This window comes from Morus notabilis, unplaced genomic scaffold (assembly GCF_000414095.1).
Source record: "Morus notabilis unplaced genomic scaffold, ASM41409v2 Scaffold843, whole genome shotgun sequence".
Lineage (NCBI taxonomy): Eukaryota > Viridiplantae > Streptophyta > Magnoliopsida > Rosales > Moraceae > Morus > Morus notabilis.
Genome location: NW_010361268.1, coordinates 884,435 through 903,165, shown reverse-complemented (window position 1 = coordinate 903,165; position 18,731 = coordinate 884,435). Strand labels below are relative to the sequence as shown.

The 18,731-nt window shown below is 35.9% G+C and overlaps 3 protein-coding genes across 3 annotated transcripts; 1 reads left to right on the top strand and 2 right to left on the bottom strand.

Moving 5' to 3' along the window:
* Positions 1-6,129: 6,129 nt before the first annotated feature.
* On the bottom strand, positions 6,130-10,403 carry LOC21408455 (palmitoyl-monogalactosyldiacylglycerol delta-7 desaturase, chloroplastic). Its single transcript, XM_010098922.2, has 6 exons — positions 9,614-10,403; positions 9,335-9,475; positions 9,098-9,238; positions 6,999-7,105; positions 6,507-6,892; positions 6,130-6,337 (listed from the first exon to the last, which is right to left on the bottom strand). The coding sequence occupies exons 1-5, from the start codon at positions 10,199-10,201 to the stop codon at positions 6,694-6,696; spliced, it is 1,176 nt and encodes a 391-aa protein (XP_010097224.1). The 5' UTR covers positions 10,202-10,403; the 3' UTR covers positions 6,130-6,337; positions 6,507-6,693.
* A 167-nt stretch (positions 10,404-10,570) lies between these two features.
* LOC21408454 lies at positions 10,571-13,342 on the top strand. The gene is made up of 8 exons (XM_010098921.2): positions 10,571-10,801; positions 11,195-11,318; positions 11,715-11,799; positions 11,892-11,970; positions 12,066-12,179; positions 12,252-12,364; positions 12,689-12,799; positions 12,905-13,342. The coding sequence occupies exons 1-8, from the start codon at positions 10,696-10,698 to the stop codon at positions 13,022-13,024; spliced, it is 852 nt and encodes a 283-aa protein (XP_010097223.1). The 5' UTR covers positions 10,571-10,695; the 3' UTR covers positions 13,025-13,342.
* A 609-nt stretch (positions 13,343-13,951) lies between these two features.
* Positions 13,952-16,212, bottom strand: LOC21408453 (phosphatidylcholine:diacylglycerol cholinephosphotransferase 1). Its single transcript, XM_010098920.2, has 3 exons — positions 15,579-16,212; positions 14,966-15,103; positions 13,952-14,360 (listed from the first exon to the last, which is right to left on the bottom strand). The coding sequence occupies exons 1-3, from the start codon at positions 15,963-15,965 to the stop codon at positions 14,016-14,018; spliced, it is 870 nt and encodes a 289-aa protein (XP_010097222.1). The 5' UTR covers positions 15,966-16,212; the 3' UTR covers positions 13,952-14,015.
* Positions 16,213-18,731: the final 2,519 nt, after the last annotated feature.

Here is an 18,731-nt window from a genome sequence, read left to right as displayed (position 1 = left end):
TTTGTATGACCAGTTTGGTTACAATGGGTGCATTTGAGGGTGGACATGTCAAATCTTGATTGTTGATTTTGAGGAAGTCATTTTTGGTTGGGTTGATTTTGAGTTATCAATGCCGAAGCTTCAAAGGGGTTGTTCTTTTGTAATGAAACTCAAAAAAATTTGAACTCGAGTTACAACTTTATTTAAGTTCATGTTCTTTTATAAAATTTGAGTTTGAACTCAAGTTTAAGTTTTCCCTTCAACTCGAATTCATAAACTCGAACTCAAGTTAATGAATAGTATTTTTTTTATTCTTAAAAATGTCATAACTTTTTCGTTTTAATTCTGATTGAGATGATTTTTTTTATGCATTCACAATAAAAAGACGAATAAAACCCCACCTATATACCCTATTAAAAATTTTCATTACTATTGAGTTTTTATTAAAATACTATCTAAATATAAATTTAACCCATCCAAACACAAACTCAAAAAGATTTTCAATTCAAATCATAACTCAAATATGCACATCCAAACACAAACTCAAGTTACAATATCAACTCAAATTATAACTCAAACTCAACTTAAAATCATCACTCAAGTCACCATAACTTAAAAATGCAAAAGAACAACCCCAAAATCTTCCGCCTCCTTATTCAAAATGGTACGCCGTACTTCTTCATGACGAACCAAAAAATAACACTATTCTAAATTTGGGATTGGGTCTTTGCGTAGAATCTCTCCACAAACTTGGTCAAAAACTCTGTCTAAGCCAACAAGAAATATGTGGACTCTGTCGTTCAATTGATTTTCAGTATACTTCAACATCATCTGAATTCTTCATGACCACTTTATCTCGATAGTCCTCCAATTCACGAAAATCTTGGTTAACTCTCCATAATAAAGTGAGAGATTTGCCACTTTGTTTTGCATTAAATGAATTTTTGTTCAAAGATGTAAGATCTGATGTTACATTTGATGTTGGAACATTATCTCGAATACGGCTTAATTAATTAAGATCCGAGTTTCTTACTATTCAAATTAATTACCAAGGAAAGACAGTAATGCAGAAAGTAAAATAAATGCCTATGACGAATCTCCACAGTGATTTGTTTAGCGTGCACCACACATCTTCTAAACTGCACGGTGAACTCCCTTCGGCCGACATAGCTTCCTCCCGAAAGCAACAAATCTCTCTCCCGAAGGATGATCTCAATAACTCATAAAAACTCACAGACATCTCTCTGAATATTTTCTCAGTAGTAAGCTCTCAAATTCACAGACTTTTCATCTGGAGATATTCTCTTAAATCCGTAATATATATGCTCTGAAAACAAAGCTTTTTAAATCAAGTCAAGAGAATCTCATTTAAATCCACTCTTGATAAGATCTTCATTATATCCATGATTCTCTCTCCTAGATAGGCTCCAAAATATCTTCACAATATCTTCTCAATCTCTAATTCAACTTATGCAGCAAACCTTCAAATCTGAATTACTTATCCTTGATGCAAGATAACACTTGATCTCCGAATGCCTTATCTTTCGTTATAGCAAGTTATATTTGGATTTTCTTTGACCAAGTCAAATTTCAAGTTCCAATCACATGTGCAGCTCAAGCTTTAATCTTCATTATATATCTTACGTGAATGCATATATATATATATATATAAGTCATTCAAATTTCAAATCTCTAATAATCGGATGAAGCCAAGAATTCGAATCCGAAAACACCTTGATCTTTATGCAAGCTTTATCTCCCATTTAAATTCAAATAACCAATGCATTATCTTCCTTTGATCAAGACCTTATCCTTATCTCTCCAAATCTGATTCTGAATCTTCTTCTGCAATACGAAATCTCCTTGAACTTGTTTTTTTTTTTTTTTGAATTTTTACAAGATTGCCAATAAATTACCAACTAATAAAAATACCTATCAATCTCCCCTTTTGGCAAAACTAACAAGAGATCCTAAAAAAATTCAAAAACGATGAATTTTTACAAGATTGTCAATAAATTACCAACTAATAAAAATACCTATCAATCTCCCCTTTTGGCAAAACTAACAAGAGATCCTAAAAAAATTCAAAAACAACAAAAAAATATAAAATTACATTGCTCCCCCTTTTTGTCAAAAATAAGCCAAAGAGACAAAAATATAAAAAATTCACACCCTAGAACTGTCTTCAGCAGCTTCCTCCCTCTAAATCTTCTATGTGTCTTACTCCCCCTGAATGTAGCATTCTCCCTTGTATAATGCTCTTAACACCTGTCAATCGCTTAGTGCAACCAGCATCACTACACCCACATTCATTAGTGCATGCTTCTAAAGAAGTATAAGCCTTATGACACCTCAAATCAGATTTTCTTACCCACACACGTCTAGAAAAATTATTTTTCACATCAATCTTCACGTTAGGTGTCTTATTTTAGTTTGCATAATTTGGTGGATTAATAAACATACCTTTCTTCAAAGCATTTAAATACTTGTAGCACCGCGGTCTTATGTGGCCAGGTAAACCGCAGTAATGGCATGTGGGGACAAACCTTCTATGTCGAGGGGATGAGATAGTAACCTTCTTAGTGGAGGAGGTCGGAGGCTTAGGGGCAAACGTCTTCTTCACAAACACTGTTTTGGACATTGAGCTTTCACCAATATAGCCAAGGCCATGTTAATCACCACTTGCTTTTCCTATCGAGAAAATGTGATCTAATTTTGTGGTGCCAAAATTCATCATCTTCAATGACTTTTGAGTGTGCTCCAGTTCAGCTCTTGTCTCCTACAGCTTTTTCTCCTTTTCAACATACCGAAATTCATAGTTTACAGCAGCCTTCTTAAGTACATCCTTCTCTTTAATAAGCTCATCGGCTCGCTCCCGCAAAGACTTATTCATTTTAACCACCAAAACCCATTTGTTGAACATGGTTTCATATGCCTCCTGGATTGTTTCCTCAGTTAGTTCTTCACCATTGCTGGAACCGTCAGAATCTGAAAAATCTCCATTTTCATCTGGTTTTTCAGAGTGTGTTGCAGATGATGTTGAAGATGATGTTGCAACATGAGCTGTGGCACGATCCTGTAACACTGCAGTTTAGAACATCTTGGTAGACATTGAACGCAACATAATTGTTCACATGATCATCATCTTCCTGGTTGCCTTCAGAATCCTCATCACTCCATGTGACGTTGAGAGACTTCTTCCTCTTTTGAGAGTGTTAGCACACTCAGACTGAATGTGACCATAACCGCCGCACTCCCGGCATTGAATTCTCCTATTCTTCTTCTTATCATTGGAGGAATTTGTAGCTCCCTTATTTTTTTGAAAATTGTTGGAGTTGTTGAACGTTGGAGTTTGGTTCTTCTCGTTGAACTTCTTCATCACCCTGTTAAAATTTTTAGTCAATCGAGTAAGAGACTCCGTTAAGTCTTCATCTTCTTCTTCAACATTATCTTCCACTTCGGCTTAGAAAGCAATCCCCTGAGAAATCTCTGTCTCCTTTTTATTTTGACTCAGATTCATTTCAAATGTCCTCAGTGATCCCATCAATTCATCCAGTCTCATAGTTTCAGTGTTTTTCCCCTCTTCAATGGCAGTGACTTTGTAGGCAAATCTCTGTGGTAATGATCTCAACGTCTTGCTGACAAGTTTTGCCTCGGGAATTTTTTTACCAAGAGCAAAGGAGTCATTAGCTATATCACACAACCGTGAATTAAATTCAGAAATAGTTTCAGTTTCATTCATTCGAAGAGTTTCAAACTTGGTTGTGAGCATATTCAATTTTGATTGTCTGACCGCACTTGTTCCTTCATGAGCCACCTCCAGAATCTCCTATGCTTATTTTGCTGATCACACGTGGATATCATCTTGAACTGATTAACATCAACTCCATTGAATATTGCATTGAGTGCACGTGAGTTGTAGTTAGACAAGCTGTCTTCATCAATGCTCCATGAATCTTCAGGTTTGAGAGTCTCTTTTCCTTCTGCATCTTTAGTTACTAGATGTTTCCAGCCATTCAAAACAGCACGCCAGACTTTCTCATCTTGAGACTTGATGAAAGCCTTCATCCGGGCCTTCCAATATGAATAATTCGAACCATCAAGCAGAGGGGGACATACAACTGAACCTCCTTCCTTAAAAAAATCCATTCCAAACATAACAGATCAATTCTCCAAGATCTCACCAAACTTATGGTCAGTGTCATGACCTCTGTTAGATCTGATGTTACGTCTGATGTTCCAGATGATGTTGGAACACTGTCTGGAATACGGCTTGATTAATTAAGATCCGGGTTTCTTACTATTCAAATTAATTACCAAGGAAAGACAGTAATGTAGAAAGTAAAATAAATGCACACGATATGATATCGCAGTTCGGTGCGCACACCTACTCTGCGGGGCCACGCCCATACAATAAACAGTTCACTATGTTCCAGAAATTACAGACACCAGACGGACTTATTCACTCAAGGACTCCCTCTTAGACAACGACGCCACTGTAACGAATCTCCACAGTGATTTGTTTAGCGTGCACCACACGTCTTCTAAACTGCACGGCGAACTCCCTTCGGCCGATAGAGCTTCCTCCAGAAAGCAACAAATCCCTCTCCCGAAGGATGATCTCAATAACTCATAAAAACTCACAGATGTCTCTCTGAATATTTTCTCAGTAGTAAGCTCTCAAATTCACAGACTTTTCCTTTGGATATATTCTCTTAAATCCGTAATACATATGCTCTGAAAACAAAGCTTTTTAAATCAAGTCAAGAGAATCTCATTTAAATCCACTCTTGATAAGATCTTCATTATCTCCATGATTCTCTCTCCTAGATTGGCTCCAAAATATCTTCACAATATCTTCTCAATCTCCAATTCAACTTATGCAGCAAACCTTCAAATCCGAATTAATTATCCTTGATGAAAGATAACACTTGATCTCTGAGTGCCTTATCTTTCGTTATAGCAAGTTATATTTGGATTTTCTTTGACCAAGTCAAATTTCAAGTTCCAATCACATGTGCAGCTCAAGCTTTAATCTTCTTTATATATCTCACATGAATGCATATATATATATATATATATATATAAGTCATTCAAATTTTAAATCTCTAATAATCGGATGAAGCCAAGAATTCGAATCTGAAAACACCTTGATCTTCATGCAAGCTTTATCTTCCATTTAAATTCAAATAACCAATGCATTATCTTCCTTTGATCAAGGCCTTATCCTTATCTCTCCAAATCTGATTCAGAATCTTCTTCTGCAATACGAAATCTTCTTGAACTTGTTTTTTTTTTGAATTTTTACAAGATTGTCAATAAATTGCCAACTAATAAAAATACCTATAAAAAGAGAACACTTGAAACTCGTCATTTTCATCGTAGAAGGCCGGGGATAAAGCATCCCAAATGGCGCGAGCCATGCATTTCATGATTTCTGGAGTCATAGACATGAGAAGCCATCTCTTGACCTTTTGATTTTCTGCATACCATTTTTCACGTTCATCGTCAGATGCTGCAGGTGCCTTTTTCTTGTCATGAATGTAGTGGAGTTTCTGCAATATGCATTTCCACATTTATCTTGGTAAGAGTAATCCCTACATTAAACGCTCCCTCAGATTGAACAACAATAGGTACCTATTTTGATTCCCGTTTAGTTCGCTGATTTAAGTTTTTAATTCAAGTTGAGATGTGACTTTATGTGAGAACTTTTTACTGTAACAAAAAACTTAAATGTGATTATTTCTGAGAGCTTTTTACTGTAACAAAACTTAAATTCTAAATTCGAATTGGTAAAATGAACGGCCTTAGATGATTCAACACTTTTTTCACTCATTTTTTTCTTTTTATTTTATTTTTCCTTTTTTTTTTACAGTACTAAACTAACAACACTTTTTTTTCCTTTTTTCTTTCAACAACGACACCTCCTCTTTTTTTATTTATTTTTTACTTACTTGAGAACAACCCTTCAATTTGATTTTGTCTAGGAAGCTCCCTGTTTGTTTGTTTGTTTTTTTGTTTTTATATATATAACACCAAAAACGACCACCAAAGAGAAACATTAACAATAGGAAAAAAAAAAAAGACAACTTTGATTAATGGATACCACAACAGTGACTATCTATAAATTCCATGCACGGCCTGGCCAGAGAGGAGGAGGACGCTCCGGCGGCTTCAGTGGCTAGCAGCGAATGCCTGGGTTTTAGAGGACAGCGAGTCTGACCGTGGCGCAACAAGGAAAGGGCGGCTCTACGTTTGCCGAAGAGCAAACTGTGACGGCGATGCGCAAAGGATCTGGTTCGGCGGTGCGATTCGGTGCGGATATGGAAGATGATGGCGGCGGCTTAACTGCTATGGTCTAGGCGTGCAAACAAGTGGATGCGAGAAGAAAAAAAAAATGAAAAAGAAGAGGCAGGATTAAACCTGTTCTGATACCATCTTAGTAAAACAGATGGTACATTTTATTATTATTCACTTAGGAAAAAAAAGGAAATACAAAATATATAGAAAATGATAAAACACGATACCTAAAATCAAATGTATTGCTAAACTGCAATTTGGATTCTCTGCATTTGATTTGTTTCTCTTCATTTCAGAATTATTTGTTTCTCCGCTGCCTAACCGATCATCTCATAGTACTATACATACATATATATATAAGTATATATATTATATACTTAAGCATACATGATCATCTCGATTGTCAATCATGCTTCAATTGTTCAGAGCCATTCTTTGCTTCTGAGTCTCATTAGGTACCTTCACGTCAGTTGCAAATCCAATGGCTTGGAGAAGTCTCACAACACACCAAGTCATGTCAAGTTGCCACCATTCCAACCCATGTCTTGCTGAGTACTCAAAAGCATGGTGGTTGTTGTGCCAACCTTCTCCAAATGCAAGTAATGCCACCCACCTAAACAGTCAAAAACATTTACAGGATTTTAGATTTTGCACCAAATTTAGTTTCACAAAGGCTTATGTATATATATGTATATAAAAAGTGTATAGACGTATGGTACCAATTGTTCCTGGATAGATCACCGGTCTTCCACGCTTGCTTCCCCCAAACGTGGCAAGCTGAGTTAACCAGCCAAGTGATGTGATACACCCATATAACCCTCACGCCCTGCAATGGTTTAACCTTTCTTTTAATACCACTATTGCTTTTTGATAAGTGGTACTGACCACAGCCTATATTTTTTGTTTTTAAATTATTCTACTCCTAACTTTAAAATCATTCGCTCCTTTGTCTCTGACCTTTAAAAATTTTGATTTTAACCCCCCGATTTTTAAATTAATCCCATTTGATCCTCTTTGTTATAGTTTATGTTAGGTATTTTTATTAGTTGGCACTCCTAACTTTAAAATCATTCGCTCCTTTGTCTCTGACCTTTAAAAATTCTGATTTTAACCCCCCGATTTTTAAATTAATCCCATTTGATCCTCTTTGTTATAGTTTATGTTAGGTATTTTTATTAGTTGGTAATTTATTAACAATCTTGTAAGAATTTAAAAAACAATTTTAAGAAGATTTTGTATTGCAGAAGAAGATTCAAAATCAAATTTAGAGAGATAAAAATAAGGCCTTGGTCAAATGAATATAAGACTTTAGTCAAAGGAAGACATTGGTTATTTGAATTTAAATGGAATTCTAGAAAGAGATAAAGATAAAAAAGATTATGTGGAGAATTTGAACTAATAATTATCTGAATTTGGGAAGGCTATAAACGTGGAAGATAAGGAGATATGGGTTTGAATTTAAATGGAAGATGAGCGCATAGAGATTTGAAGTTTGAAATTTATATGAAGATAAATGTTGTGCTACAATAATCAGTTGGAAGCAATTGGATGTTTTCAATCTACTTTGGCATTATCTACTTGCCTTACATGCAATACTCGGTGGAAGTTATATTGAGAAAATTAAGGAGATAATGAAGCAAATATGTTTGTGTAGATAAGATAGCATGCATATTACTTGGAGAAGATCGTGAAATGAATTTGAATAAGCTATCTTCGCGGATTACGAGTTTTTTTATGAGGCGTATGTGATTAACGTGAAATAAGGGGAGTTTTAGAAGCTCTATAAAAGAAAAGGCCTCAAGGTTGCTCAAAGTGACACGGATTTAATAGAACTTCTCTGGAGGAAAAGTCTGTGAATTTGAGAGCTTATTATAGAGAAAATATTCAGAGAGACGTTTGTGAGTTTTTGAGATCGTCCTTCGGGAGAGGGATTTGTTGCTCCACCGGTCAAAGGGAGTTCGCCAGTGAATAAAATACGTGTGGTGCACACTAAACAATCACTGTGGAGATTCGTCACAGCGGCGTCATTGTCTAGAGGGGAGTTCTTGAGTGAATAAGTCAGTCCGGTGTCTGTAATTTTTAGAACATAGTGAACTGTCTGGGCGTGGCCCCACAGATGTAAGTGTGCGCACTGAACTGCGATATCATATGTGTGCTCTTTTATTTTCTGCACTTTATTTCGCTCGAGCTGTTGAACGTAATTAACCCGGATCTTAATTAATTAAGTCGTAGTTCAGATAGTGTTCTAACATCATCTAGAACACCATACGTAAAATCAGATCTAACCGTTTATATTAAAAACAGACAGAAAGAGAGGGAGTTAGATGTGGTCAAATTGGTCATTTTCCATTTGTTTTCAATAAAAAGTTATAGAAGGAATTAAGTGGGACTATTTCAAAATTTAAATGACAAATTTGGAGTTTTAGGGGGCGTTTGGTAGAGGGATTCGTTCCCTAATTCGAATCATGATTCGTGGTTTGCTACAATATTTTCTCTCAAAAAAATACACGTAAATCGAAAATGGTTCGAATCACATGGTTTGATTCAAGAAAATAAAAACCACTCAAAACAAAGACTTGATATGAAAGCTCAAAATCAACTTTGCCTCCGGTTTCCTTCATTCTTTCACCAACAAGTTCAAAGTATGAATTCAGATTTAAAGATCGAGTTGAAGCAATTACTTTTCAAGCATTTAAGAGCTCATAATTCAGCTTAGAAGGCAACAAAAGCATTAACTATATAATGAGTTTAAGGTAGAAGTTCCACAAAGCATAACAAACCACTTCAAACTCATTAAAGAAACGACAGACATACTTACCATTCCCCACACCAGGAATGGAAATCCCCCCACTGCATACAGCAGAACTCCAAGAGCAATTGGGTGAAGAATGTAAGAACTCCGCATAAACTTATAGAATGGCTGCTTCTCTAAATCCGAAACATTGTTAGGTGCTCCACACTGCAAAATTTCCACATTTGAATCTTCACATTAATAACTTAGACAACAACTATAGTATAGATAACAGAGAGAGGAAAAGAGAGAAATATTTCATACCCTTTCAATTACAGAATTGGTGTCAAATAACCAACTCATGTGACTAAACCAGAAACCTTCAGTTGGGCTATGTGGGTCTCTCTCAGAATCACAAAACTGGTGGTGGTACCTATGCGTGCTCACCCAATCTATTGGATTCCCCTACCAAATTAAAATAATAATAATAAATAAATAAATAAATAAATAATAAAAAAATTAACAAAAAGAAAAATAAAGAACAAAAATAATAATAATAATAATGAAAATGTTTTTTTTTTTAATTTTATTTTTCACAGATACCTGAAGAGCCAAAACTCCACAATAGGCAAACAAGTATTCAAGCCATTTGGGAAGCTTGAAACTCCGGTGAGAAAGGTTCCTATGAAAAGACAGAGTAATTCCAAAGAGTCCAGTCACGACATACAAAGCGATGGCCACCCAAAAAGCACCCCAATTGAAATGGAAAGGCGCGAAAAGACTGAGCAAATGCGTTGCCAAAACAACCCCAGCAGTGCCCATATCCAAAGAATTCCATTTCCTTCCCCAAAAGACCCTCCTCGGCTTCTCCACCACCACGTCCGACAACAGAATCCTCTTCCCACTCACCACCGGCGGCTCCGGTTCGGCCTCCGTGGCTTCTCCGAATGCCGCATTGGGGATCGCCTTAACTGTTCCATTGGAATTGGCATGCAGAAAATGGGTCAAACGTTTTGCGCTTTTCACTACTTTTGCAGGCTTTTGCTCGTTGATACCCGACTTTGGGAAAATGGGTAGGCGAGAAACTGGCCGGAGAGGGACTACATTGCTTCCAAACCGGCGAGTTGTGCGGCGGAGAGGAAGAGAAATTTGGGATTTGGGATTGGATGGTCGTGAGGTGACCAGAGCCATGGGAGAGAAAGGAAAGGCTTGGTGTTTCAAGTGGGAAAATTTTGTGTTTGTGTTTAATTGTATGTGTTTTATACAAGATTGGATTCAGTGGCGGGGTAGATTCATTGGGCTTTTAGTTCTACTTTGCGGAAAAGTTTGTGGCTTTTTGTAGGAGCGGTCAAATTTTTGTGTGGGCTGAAAGGGAGAGAAAGAGACAAGTGTGTTTACTGGTTAGATAAGGAGGCCGGTTATGCGTGTTTTTGGTTTGTGTTCAGATTTTTTGGACCCAGTTTAAGTCAGTGTGATGCAATAAGATCCAGATATTTTTTATCCTTTTAGATAATACCCATTTGGGGTTTTTGTCCGTTCATGTATATAAAGATAGATTTTTTGTGAGGAATTTGTGTTTGTGATTGCTTTATCTTCTGATCTCTAAACAGTACTTCCTGGTGGACGGCTTAGAGCTCCATTTTCTCTCAGCTTTTCTGCTTTGGAGAGAGAAGAGTGTGTGATTCATGGCGGCAACAAATGGGTCAATCTTTCCGTCTTCCGCACAAACCTTTTTGGCTTTGAGGTCCATCTCTAGCAATAAAGCAACTCATCTTGTTCCCACCCCTCTCGGTGCGTTTGCTTCTTTTTCTGTTTTTTCTTCAATTGCACGAGATTGTTCATTTTGACGTGTAGAATTGGAAAGTACAAATAAGGATGCTTTTGAAGGCACGTTTTTCAAGTGTTAATAGAGTTTCCTTCATCGGCTCAAGCTATTTTTGAAATAATTTTTAATATCTTTCATTTGGCTGGTTATTGCAGTAATAATGAGTAGTAGAACTAAATCTGATTTGTACTCATCTATCATAAGATGGAAATGGACAAGGCGAGAAAGAAATATGTACAGCTAAAGCAAATATACAATTGGAGAGTTGAGTGAATTTGAATTGGTTTAATTGTTTTATGAAAATGTTTTGAGGTTGCATTACATTGATAATTTGCTTTTTTTTTTCCTCCTCAATGCAGCTAGCAATTTTTTGGGTTCTTCTCTCTCAAGAAGTCCCTCTGAGAAGAAGAAAGTTGTGAAGATTAGTGGGAAAGTATGTGTTGCTATGGCTGTTGCAACCTCTCCCGGGGAGGAAATAAAGGAGTATGGTTTCCAATTCCCTCTTTTATTTGTTTTACTTTATTTTTAACCGAGGGTGTGGAGATTTGACTCAAGACCTCAACATTAGAGGCAGGGGTAAATTTACCGCTAGGGGCAGGATGTAAATTTACCACAAGGCTTTGCTTGCAACAATCCAATTCCCTCTTCTTAGAAACGTATTTTTACTCTTCTTTGTGTATTCTAAGATTCACGGAGGTTTTTCTCCCCTTAGCAAAGCAAGTCCTTTTTTCTCTGTAGAAATGGAAAAAACTAATAACTAGTCTACATCAAGAGATTTCATTGCTTTTCATTTTTCTACATCAAGAGATTTCATTGCTTTTCAACTTGAGATGTTTGATTATCGCTATGGTGACTTAACGTGATTTCCTTCGCTTTTAGGTTCACGCTTCCCTCATGGGCTATGTTTGAACTTGGGAAGGCTCCTGTATACTGGAAAACTATGAATGGTCTTCCTCCGACTTCTGTATGGCATTTCTGCTTTCCTACTGATTTTAAGAATACAAGTTTCCTTGGAATACCTTATCTCTTAGCAATAACATTCATAAACATTGACAGGGAGAAAGGCTAAAAATTTTCTACAACCCAGCTGCGACTAATTTCGCTCCAAACGACGAATTCGGGATTGCATTTAATGGTAATTTAAGGAAACTAAGTTTGCTTTGTGCTGTTTTCTGCTTGTGTAGGCTAAGAGCTTGATTTTGATCTGCCTCTGCTTCTAACTTTTTGCAGGAGGATTTAATCAGCCTATAATGTGTGGTGGAGAGCCAAGGGCAATGCGAAAGAAATCTAGAGGAAAAGCTGATTCCCCAATATATAGTATCCAAATATGCATTCCCAAGCATGGTTAGTACTATTTAACAAATTTTTGTATATTGTTATTCAATTTCTGCGTTCTGATTTTTCATCCTTCTCCAGCTCTGAAATTGATCTTTTCGTTCACAAATGGAGTTGATTGGGATGGTCCGTACAGAATGCAATTTCAGGTTCCTAAATCTTGGCAAAACAAGCCAATTGAATTCTTCAATGAGGTAATTGAACAACATGTTTCCCTTGAACAATGATGATGAGATGTTGCTGCAAAAAAAGTTGAAAAACTTGGAAAGTAGTGCACGAAAAGAGTTCTTAACTATGTGTAAACTGAAAAGTGATGAAAGATAGTAAAATGCTAGTGAAACAATTTTGATCTTCTTTCCTGTAAATTGATGAGGTCATTAGAGGTGCTTATTTAACTGAAGAAACAAAGGCTGAACTTTTCATATCATTTTTGTTTGGCGATGAAAAAAAAAAAAAAAAAAGCCCTCAGTTTAAGGCACACTGAAAAAATTTGGTTGTCTATCTACCCTTATGTGCAGGGTCTAGCAGAAGAGTTGAGCAAAGAAGGTGCATGTGATAGAGCAATCTTTCCAGACGCAAGCATAGTTGTCACTAGATGTGCTATGATTGGCAATTTATCGGTAGAAGGGGTACGGTATTTCTTCATTTGCAAAATCCCAATTATATTTTCTTTTGTCCCTCTAGGCTGTGTAAAAAACTAGCGATTAATTTTGTGCATCGAATTGTAACTGCAGGGTGATCGTTGCAACCTTAATCTCGTACCAGGATGCACCGATCCCAGCTCGCCATTTTATAACCCGCTTGCCAACGTAGATGATGGATCCTGCCCGATTGATACTGACGATGAAGCCTAGCATATTGCAGCATTTCCTGGTGAATTCACATAGAAATTTCTGTTACATATTACAGTCTACGCATATATAGAAAAGGCCAGTCCTGTTCCAATCTCCTCCACCAACCTTGTACTAAACACGGTCTTGCTGGTGATTTTTCACTCATTATAATGTTGTAGTTAGTTATTCTTGTGTTGGTCATAATGGGTTAGGTGGAAATTGGTGATTCTTATTCTAATACTTGAAGAAGAAGAAGAAAAGTACAAAAAAAGTAATAAGCTCAAAACAAGGGTGTGCGACTGAATAATGCTCTTCAACATTATATACATTCATATACATTACTACTACAGTACTACTTGCTAAAAGTTCAATTTATTTATTTATTTTAATTTTCATCAAACAGATAACTACAAATAAGAATGCTGGAATGGTCAGCAAATGCTTGCTCCGTCAGTCTATAAAATGGTAGAACTAGATCTAATTTTCTCCTACCCTACCACGCACGATGTTCCCATTCCTAGTTACAGAAAATTATTATACATGACTACTGATTAATGGTCGAATGATTCAAAGGTCTATAAATGGTATACGTTTCCTTCAAGTGAAAATGGCAGATGAGACGCAATAGATCCTCTTTTTAATCATTGAACAATAAACTGATCAAATTCCTCTCCCTACTTGGAATTCCTTAAATTAATCACGATTTTCTTATTTAAAATTCATGTCTGCGTTAGTTGGTTCTTGGTAGCTGATAATGCGCACGATCATCACACATGCATGTTAGGTAGCCAAAAATGGGAGTTTACCAAAACAAGAACCCTCAAGAAAAAAAACTGCTAAGCTAGCGTTGGCCTAATATCTATTTCCACGTCTCTTCTTTGCCTAACTGGACGATGGCTGGCAATTCTCATTTTCCTTTATAATATTTCAAAAAAAAAAAAAAAAAAAGGCAAGCTAAACAACTGTCGCTTATGATCTGATCTAGACTAGGAATTTTCTTGTGCCATCTTGTTTACGTCAAGAAAGCTTCTTTAGTAGTTGTAATTGTTTTAGAAGGATTAGGTGCAGCAGCTACAAATGTTTCTTTTCTCTTGCTTTCTACATATTTGCCGGCAAGGGAATCGAATAGAATTCCAGCACCAACACCGACGGCCAAATCTATGGTGTAGTGACCTCTTGTGCCGAGCAACCTCACCGCTTGCAGCACATTGAGCACCTCAAAAGTCCATGCTAGTTCGAACCTCTGCATTCGCCTCATGTCTAGAGATGCAATTACTGACCCCGCAACATGACCCGAAAAGAACAGAAAGAAGGACACGTTCCCCACCGGAAAGTCCACTCCCGATCCCAGAAAACCCTACAATGATTGAGAAAAAAATAATATTATTGCTAAAATTCTTTCCATTGACACTTTTTTTTTAAAAAACTATTAAAAAAATTGTGAAAAAAAAAATTGCTCAAGTGAAGAACATTAGTACTGACTGATGAGTGATTTGGATAAACTAGTACTTCAAGCCACCACTTTATTTATCATCTTTTGTTCACTACTTACGTGAGAATATTATTTAAGATCTCGACTTTTCAGTAGAAATTAAGTGGGACATAAGTGGCGTAGTTTATATGATAAAAAATTGTCACATTTAGCGTGGTGAGCAGTAAATAATAAAGTAATGTCTCGATCATCATTCATCTAAACATTCTAATATATGAAAATGCATTTTGAATGTAACCCCTAAATCTAAAATTAGATAAATTTGCAAAAAAAAAAAAAAAACTTAGCCTTAGCAATATTCTTTGGCTAAGCTTAAAAATTTCATGTATTTCTTCCTTAAAGAGAAGAAAACAAAGAAAGAACGCTTCATGCATTTCTTCCTTAGTGTTAGGGTTGCAACTAATTGCAAGTATATTCTGCAGCTGGCAAAAGAAGTTGCACGTGCCTTCCACGTGTTAGAATATGTGTACCTGAGGTAATGGAAGCTGGGTGGAATAGCCTAGAATACCCCGGCATGTGAACATGAAGAGTGCTGAGATAGAGGCTCTCGGACGCCCTTCAATCAAAAACGTCCAAAGTATATACACCGTTTGCATCCCTACAAACACCTAACCAAAAAAAAAAAAAAAAAAATGGTCAATTGGACAAAAAATAAATAAAAAATAAAAAATCGAACTCTTTCAAAATCATTATTATTTAAGTAATTTTAATGGTTTGAGATTTGTGAAAATTACGGATAGATTTAGGCAAAACTGAAAGTATAAAAGAAAATTTCCGTGACTTAACCAATGAAGATTGTCTATCCTCACCAAACACACGCTTTGTCCAAAGCTCTAGATGTAGATGCATGGAATATATTCCAATCTAAGAAAAGTAAAAATAAAAACAAAAACAAAAACATCATAAAAAACACGAACATCAAAATCAAAAAAAGTTTTCTCTTCAAAACATCGGGGGAAAAAAAAAACGAAGAAAAACAACATCAAAATCACAAACCAAGGAGAAGGAAAGACAAATAGATCATGTGAAAAGAACAAGGACATCAATAGTAAAACAGAATTAACAAATCCGATGAATATTTACCGTATTGAGAGCAGCGAACAAGGTGTTGAGGTGGGGCGAGGAGGCGAGCACGCGATGGAGGTGGCGCGTGGCAACGAATCCCAGATCGAAAGGCGGCGACGACGACGGCACCATGCGGAGCGTGTACTCCACGGCCATGAAGAACAGCAGCCCCGCGGCGAACACGCAAGGCAGCCAATGGAACCTCGCCACGTGTAGGAGGTCGTCGGCCGTCCACGTCATGAAGAAGGCGCGAGCTGCGATGTTGCTGAGGTGGCCCTTCTTCGCCATTCCCATATCGACGTCGGTACTGGCGGCGGCTGCGGCGTCTTGATCGGAGTTTGGTGGGGCCCGCCTGTTCTTGAGCGTGAGGGTGAGGACCGAGGGGGTTGAAACGGCGCCGTTCATGGGGAGAGAAGGGCAATGTGAAGGGATGTCATTGTGTGGGGATGGGCTTGGATGATATAAAAAGGGAGGAAGTGGGGTCAGGACGGAGTTTCCTAGGAGTGAAAGGGGGCGGCGGATGCAAATCTCTCTCAGATCTCTCCCACCACCAATGGCGATCTATCTGCCTCAGTCTGACTGGAGGGATTAGGGTCAGACGCCAGTGTAACGCTTTATTCTTTTTATATAGCAACAAAATGGTTGGGCCGCATTAAATGGGAGTGTCCTATGACTATATGGGTGAATTAGAGGAGCACCACCTCTAAATGCTATATGTTTGATAGAAAAATAAGAAAATATGATAGAAAAAAAATATAAAAGTGATAGAAAATAGTAATGATGGAAAGAAAATTGATTTTTTTTTTATGTTATTTAATATAAAAAGATGAAAAGAAAATGAGTTTATCTTCACTTGTTTGGTATTAGAAAAAGAAAAAATCTTACTTGTAAATTATTTTTATACCCTTAAATTTTTTGCTTGATGGATAAAATTGTAGTTTAGTAACTCTGCTCACTTTAATGAGTTATCCCCATTTTCATCCCATTTTCTGCACACTTATAGAAAGAAAAAAAATGGTGGGGCTCACATGTATTATTTTTCACTCCATTTTCTCTTCTTTTCTCTTTTCTCTCCTACCAAACAACCTACATTTTCATTTTCCCTCTCAAAATCCCTCCACCTTCTTCCTTCATTCTACTTTTCTCTCCTACCAAACATACTCTAAAGAGTGGACACTTCACTTTTTTAAAAGAAACTAAGCCCGTTTGGTTCGCTAATTCGAGTTTTTAATTCGAGTTGATATGTGATGTTGTGTAAGAGTTTTTTACTGTAGTAAAAAAGTTAGATGTGACTGTTTCTGAGAGTTTTTTACTATAACAAAATTTGAATTCTAAACTCGAATCAGCGAAAAAAACGGGGCCAATTTTCACATCAAAATGTGTATTTGAAATTCAACTCTTCAAAAGTATCATATACAGTCTCGTGTTAGGTTTATAATCAAATGTTTGAGAATTTCTCTTGAAAGATTAATGTTAAGATTTTTGTGTGTCAGCAGCCTAATACTTTATTTTGAATTACGTCCCATATATCCTTACCACGAGCACACTTTGATATTTTTATAGAAAATCTAAGCGTTTTAGTGAGAAGAGATATAAAGATTTTAGTCTTTTGTAAAGCATTATAGAAATCAAGAAGGAGAATAAAGTGGGAGTATTTTCTAACTTAATTAGACTTTCTATTGACAAAGAGCATCAGACGCATTATCTAATTTAGTGTTGATATTTTCTTTTAATAAAATACTTGTATTTTTTCAGAATAGCAAAATATTAATATCACAATTTAATTCAATAATTTTTTTTAAGATGAGATACTTGTCTATTGTTAGATAAATACACATTAAATAATACAATTGAAGGAGGAATTGTCTTCAACTATACAAGTTTATAACCAAGCCTAAAGGCATACCAAGCCAATCCATGAGTCACTCTGTTACTAATACAACTGGAAAATTCACACAAGCATCCAGAAAGAAAGACAACAAACTAACTACGGCCCCGTTCATTTCGTCGATTCGAGTTTAGAATTCGAGTTTTGCTACAGTAAAAAGCTCTCAGAAACAGTCACATCTAACTTTTTTACTACAGTAAAAAGTTCTCACACAAAATCACATCTCAACTCGAATTACAAACTCGAATCAGCGAAGTGAACGGGCCACATCTATCAATAGGTTATTTCCACAGGAACCCTAAATATAAAAGGTGCTTTAGACCATCTTCGATTCAAATATTTCAAACCAATAATACATTCAAAACTAAGTATATAAAAATAACATATATTATATGTTTTTATTTTGTGCCGGCCATAGCATATTGCTAATTAAAATGCTATTTTTACTTTTTGTTGTAATTATTAAGCTTAGAAACTTATTATATAATTTGACATTCATACCCAAATATGGCACTACAATGCTCAAAAGCTTGAGTAACAACTAAAGCCTCTGACTTTTCAGCAAAACCTAAAGCATCTAACTCAATGGTTGTAAGTCGAAGCCAAGTGCAACCGGTGCATAATGTTGATAAGATTTTCTCTCTTTTTTTTTCTTTTTTGAAAAGAATAAGTTATATTTGTGTATATTTTGGTAAACAATTTTTTTCTTTTTTATATTCTATTGGAATTTTCTTATACAATTGAAAAAAAAAACCCTTAATTGTAGTGAATGTACCTATATGATCAGATAGGTATACAAATCATCTTTATCTTTATAATGTGAATTCTGGTTAATTTATTGGATTATAATTTAGTATTAACATAATAACTTCGTCTTCTCGTATATAGGTACTCTTTATACTCTTTATCGCGCAACGTTAACTTCCTATTTACCAAATTTTATTTCCTCAATTTATTGTTATATTGCAATCAATACAGGTACTGATTTTTACTAAAAATAAAAATTCAAAATTTACGACGCATTGGGTGCATTTGGAATTGTTTCCAAAACGTTTTTGTTTTTTGTATGAAAATGAAAACAAAAACGTTTTTATTTTCATTTTGGAATCATTTCTGAAAATGCGTTTGGTAGTTTTATTCAGAGATTGATTTCAGTTTAAAAAAAATTGAAACTGCGTTTGGTGGTTTAATTTTTGACAACATGTAATAATATATTAAATAAATAATATTATTAAATATATTAAATAATAATATTATTATTAATATATATTAAATGAACGTTA

Excerpts from the sequence above, each read along its gene's own strand:
- LOC21408455 (XM_010098922.2), bottom strand. The coding sequence starts at position 10,201 with ATGGCTCTGGTCACCTCACGACCATCCAATCCCAAATCCCAAATTTCT. Across the intron at positions 9,476-9,613 it reads GTGGAGTTTTGGCTCTTCAG|GGGAATCCAATAGATTGGGT; the intron begins GTATCTGTGAAA and ends TTAATTTGGTAG. Across the intron at positions 7,106-9,097 it reads CATTCCTGGTGTGGGGAATG|GGCGTGAGGGTTATATGGGT; the intron begins GTAAGTATGTCT and ends AAACCATTGCAG.
- LOC21408453 (XM_010098920.2), bottom strand. The coding sequence starts at position 15,965 with ATGAACGGCGCCGTTTCAACCCCCTCGGTCCTCACCCTCACGCTCAAG. Across the intron at positions 15,104-15,578 it reads TGTTCGCTGCTCTCAATACG|GTGTTTGTAGGGATGCAAAC; the intron begins GTAAATATTCAT and ends TTTTTTGGTTAG. Across the intron at positions 14,361-14,965 it reads CCCAGCTTCCATTACCTCAG|GGTTTTCTGGGATCGGGAGT; the intron begins GTACACATATTC and ends CAATCATTGTAG.
- LOC21408454 (XM_010098921.2), top strand. The coding sequence starts at position 10,696 with ATGGCGGCAACAAATGGGTCAATCTTTCCGTCTTCCGCACAAACCTTT. Across the intron at positions 12,365-12,688 it reads CAATTGAATTCTTCAATGAG|GGTCTAGCAGAAGAGTTGAG; the intron begins GTAATTGAACAA and ends CCTTATGTGCAG. Across the intron at positions 12,800-12,904 it reads GCAATTTATCGGTAGAAGGG|GGTGATCGTTGCAACCTTAA; the intron begins GTACGGTATTTC and ends TTGTAACTGCAG.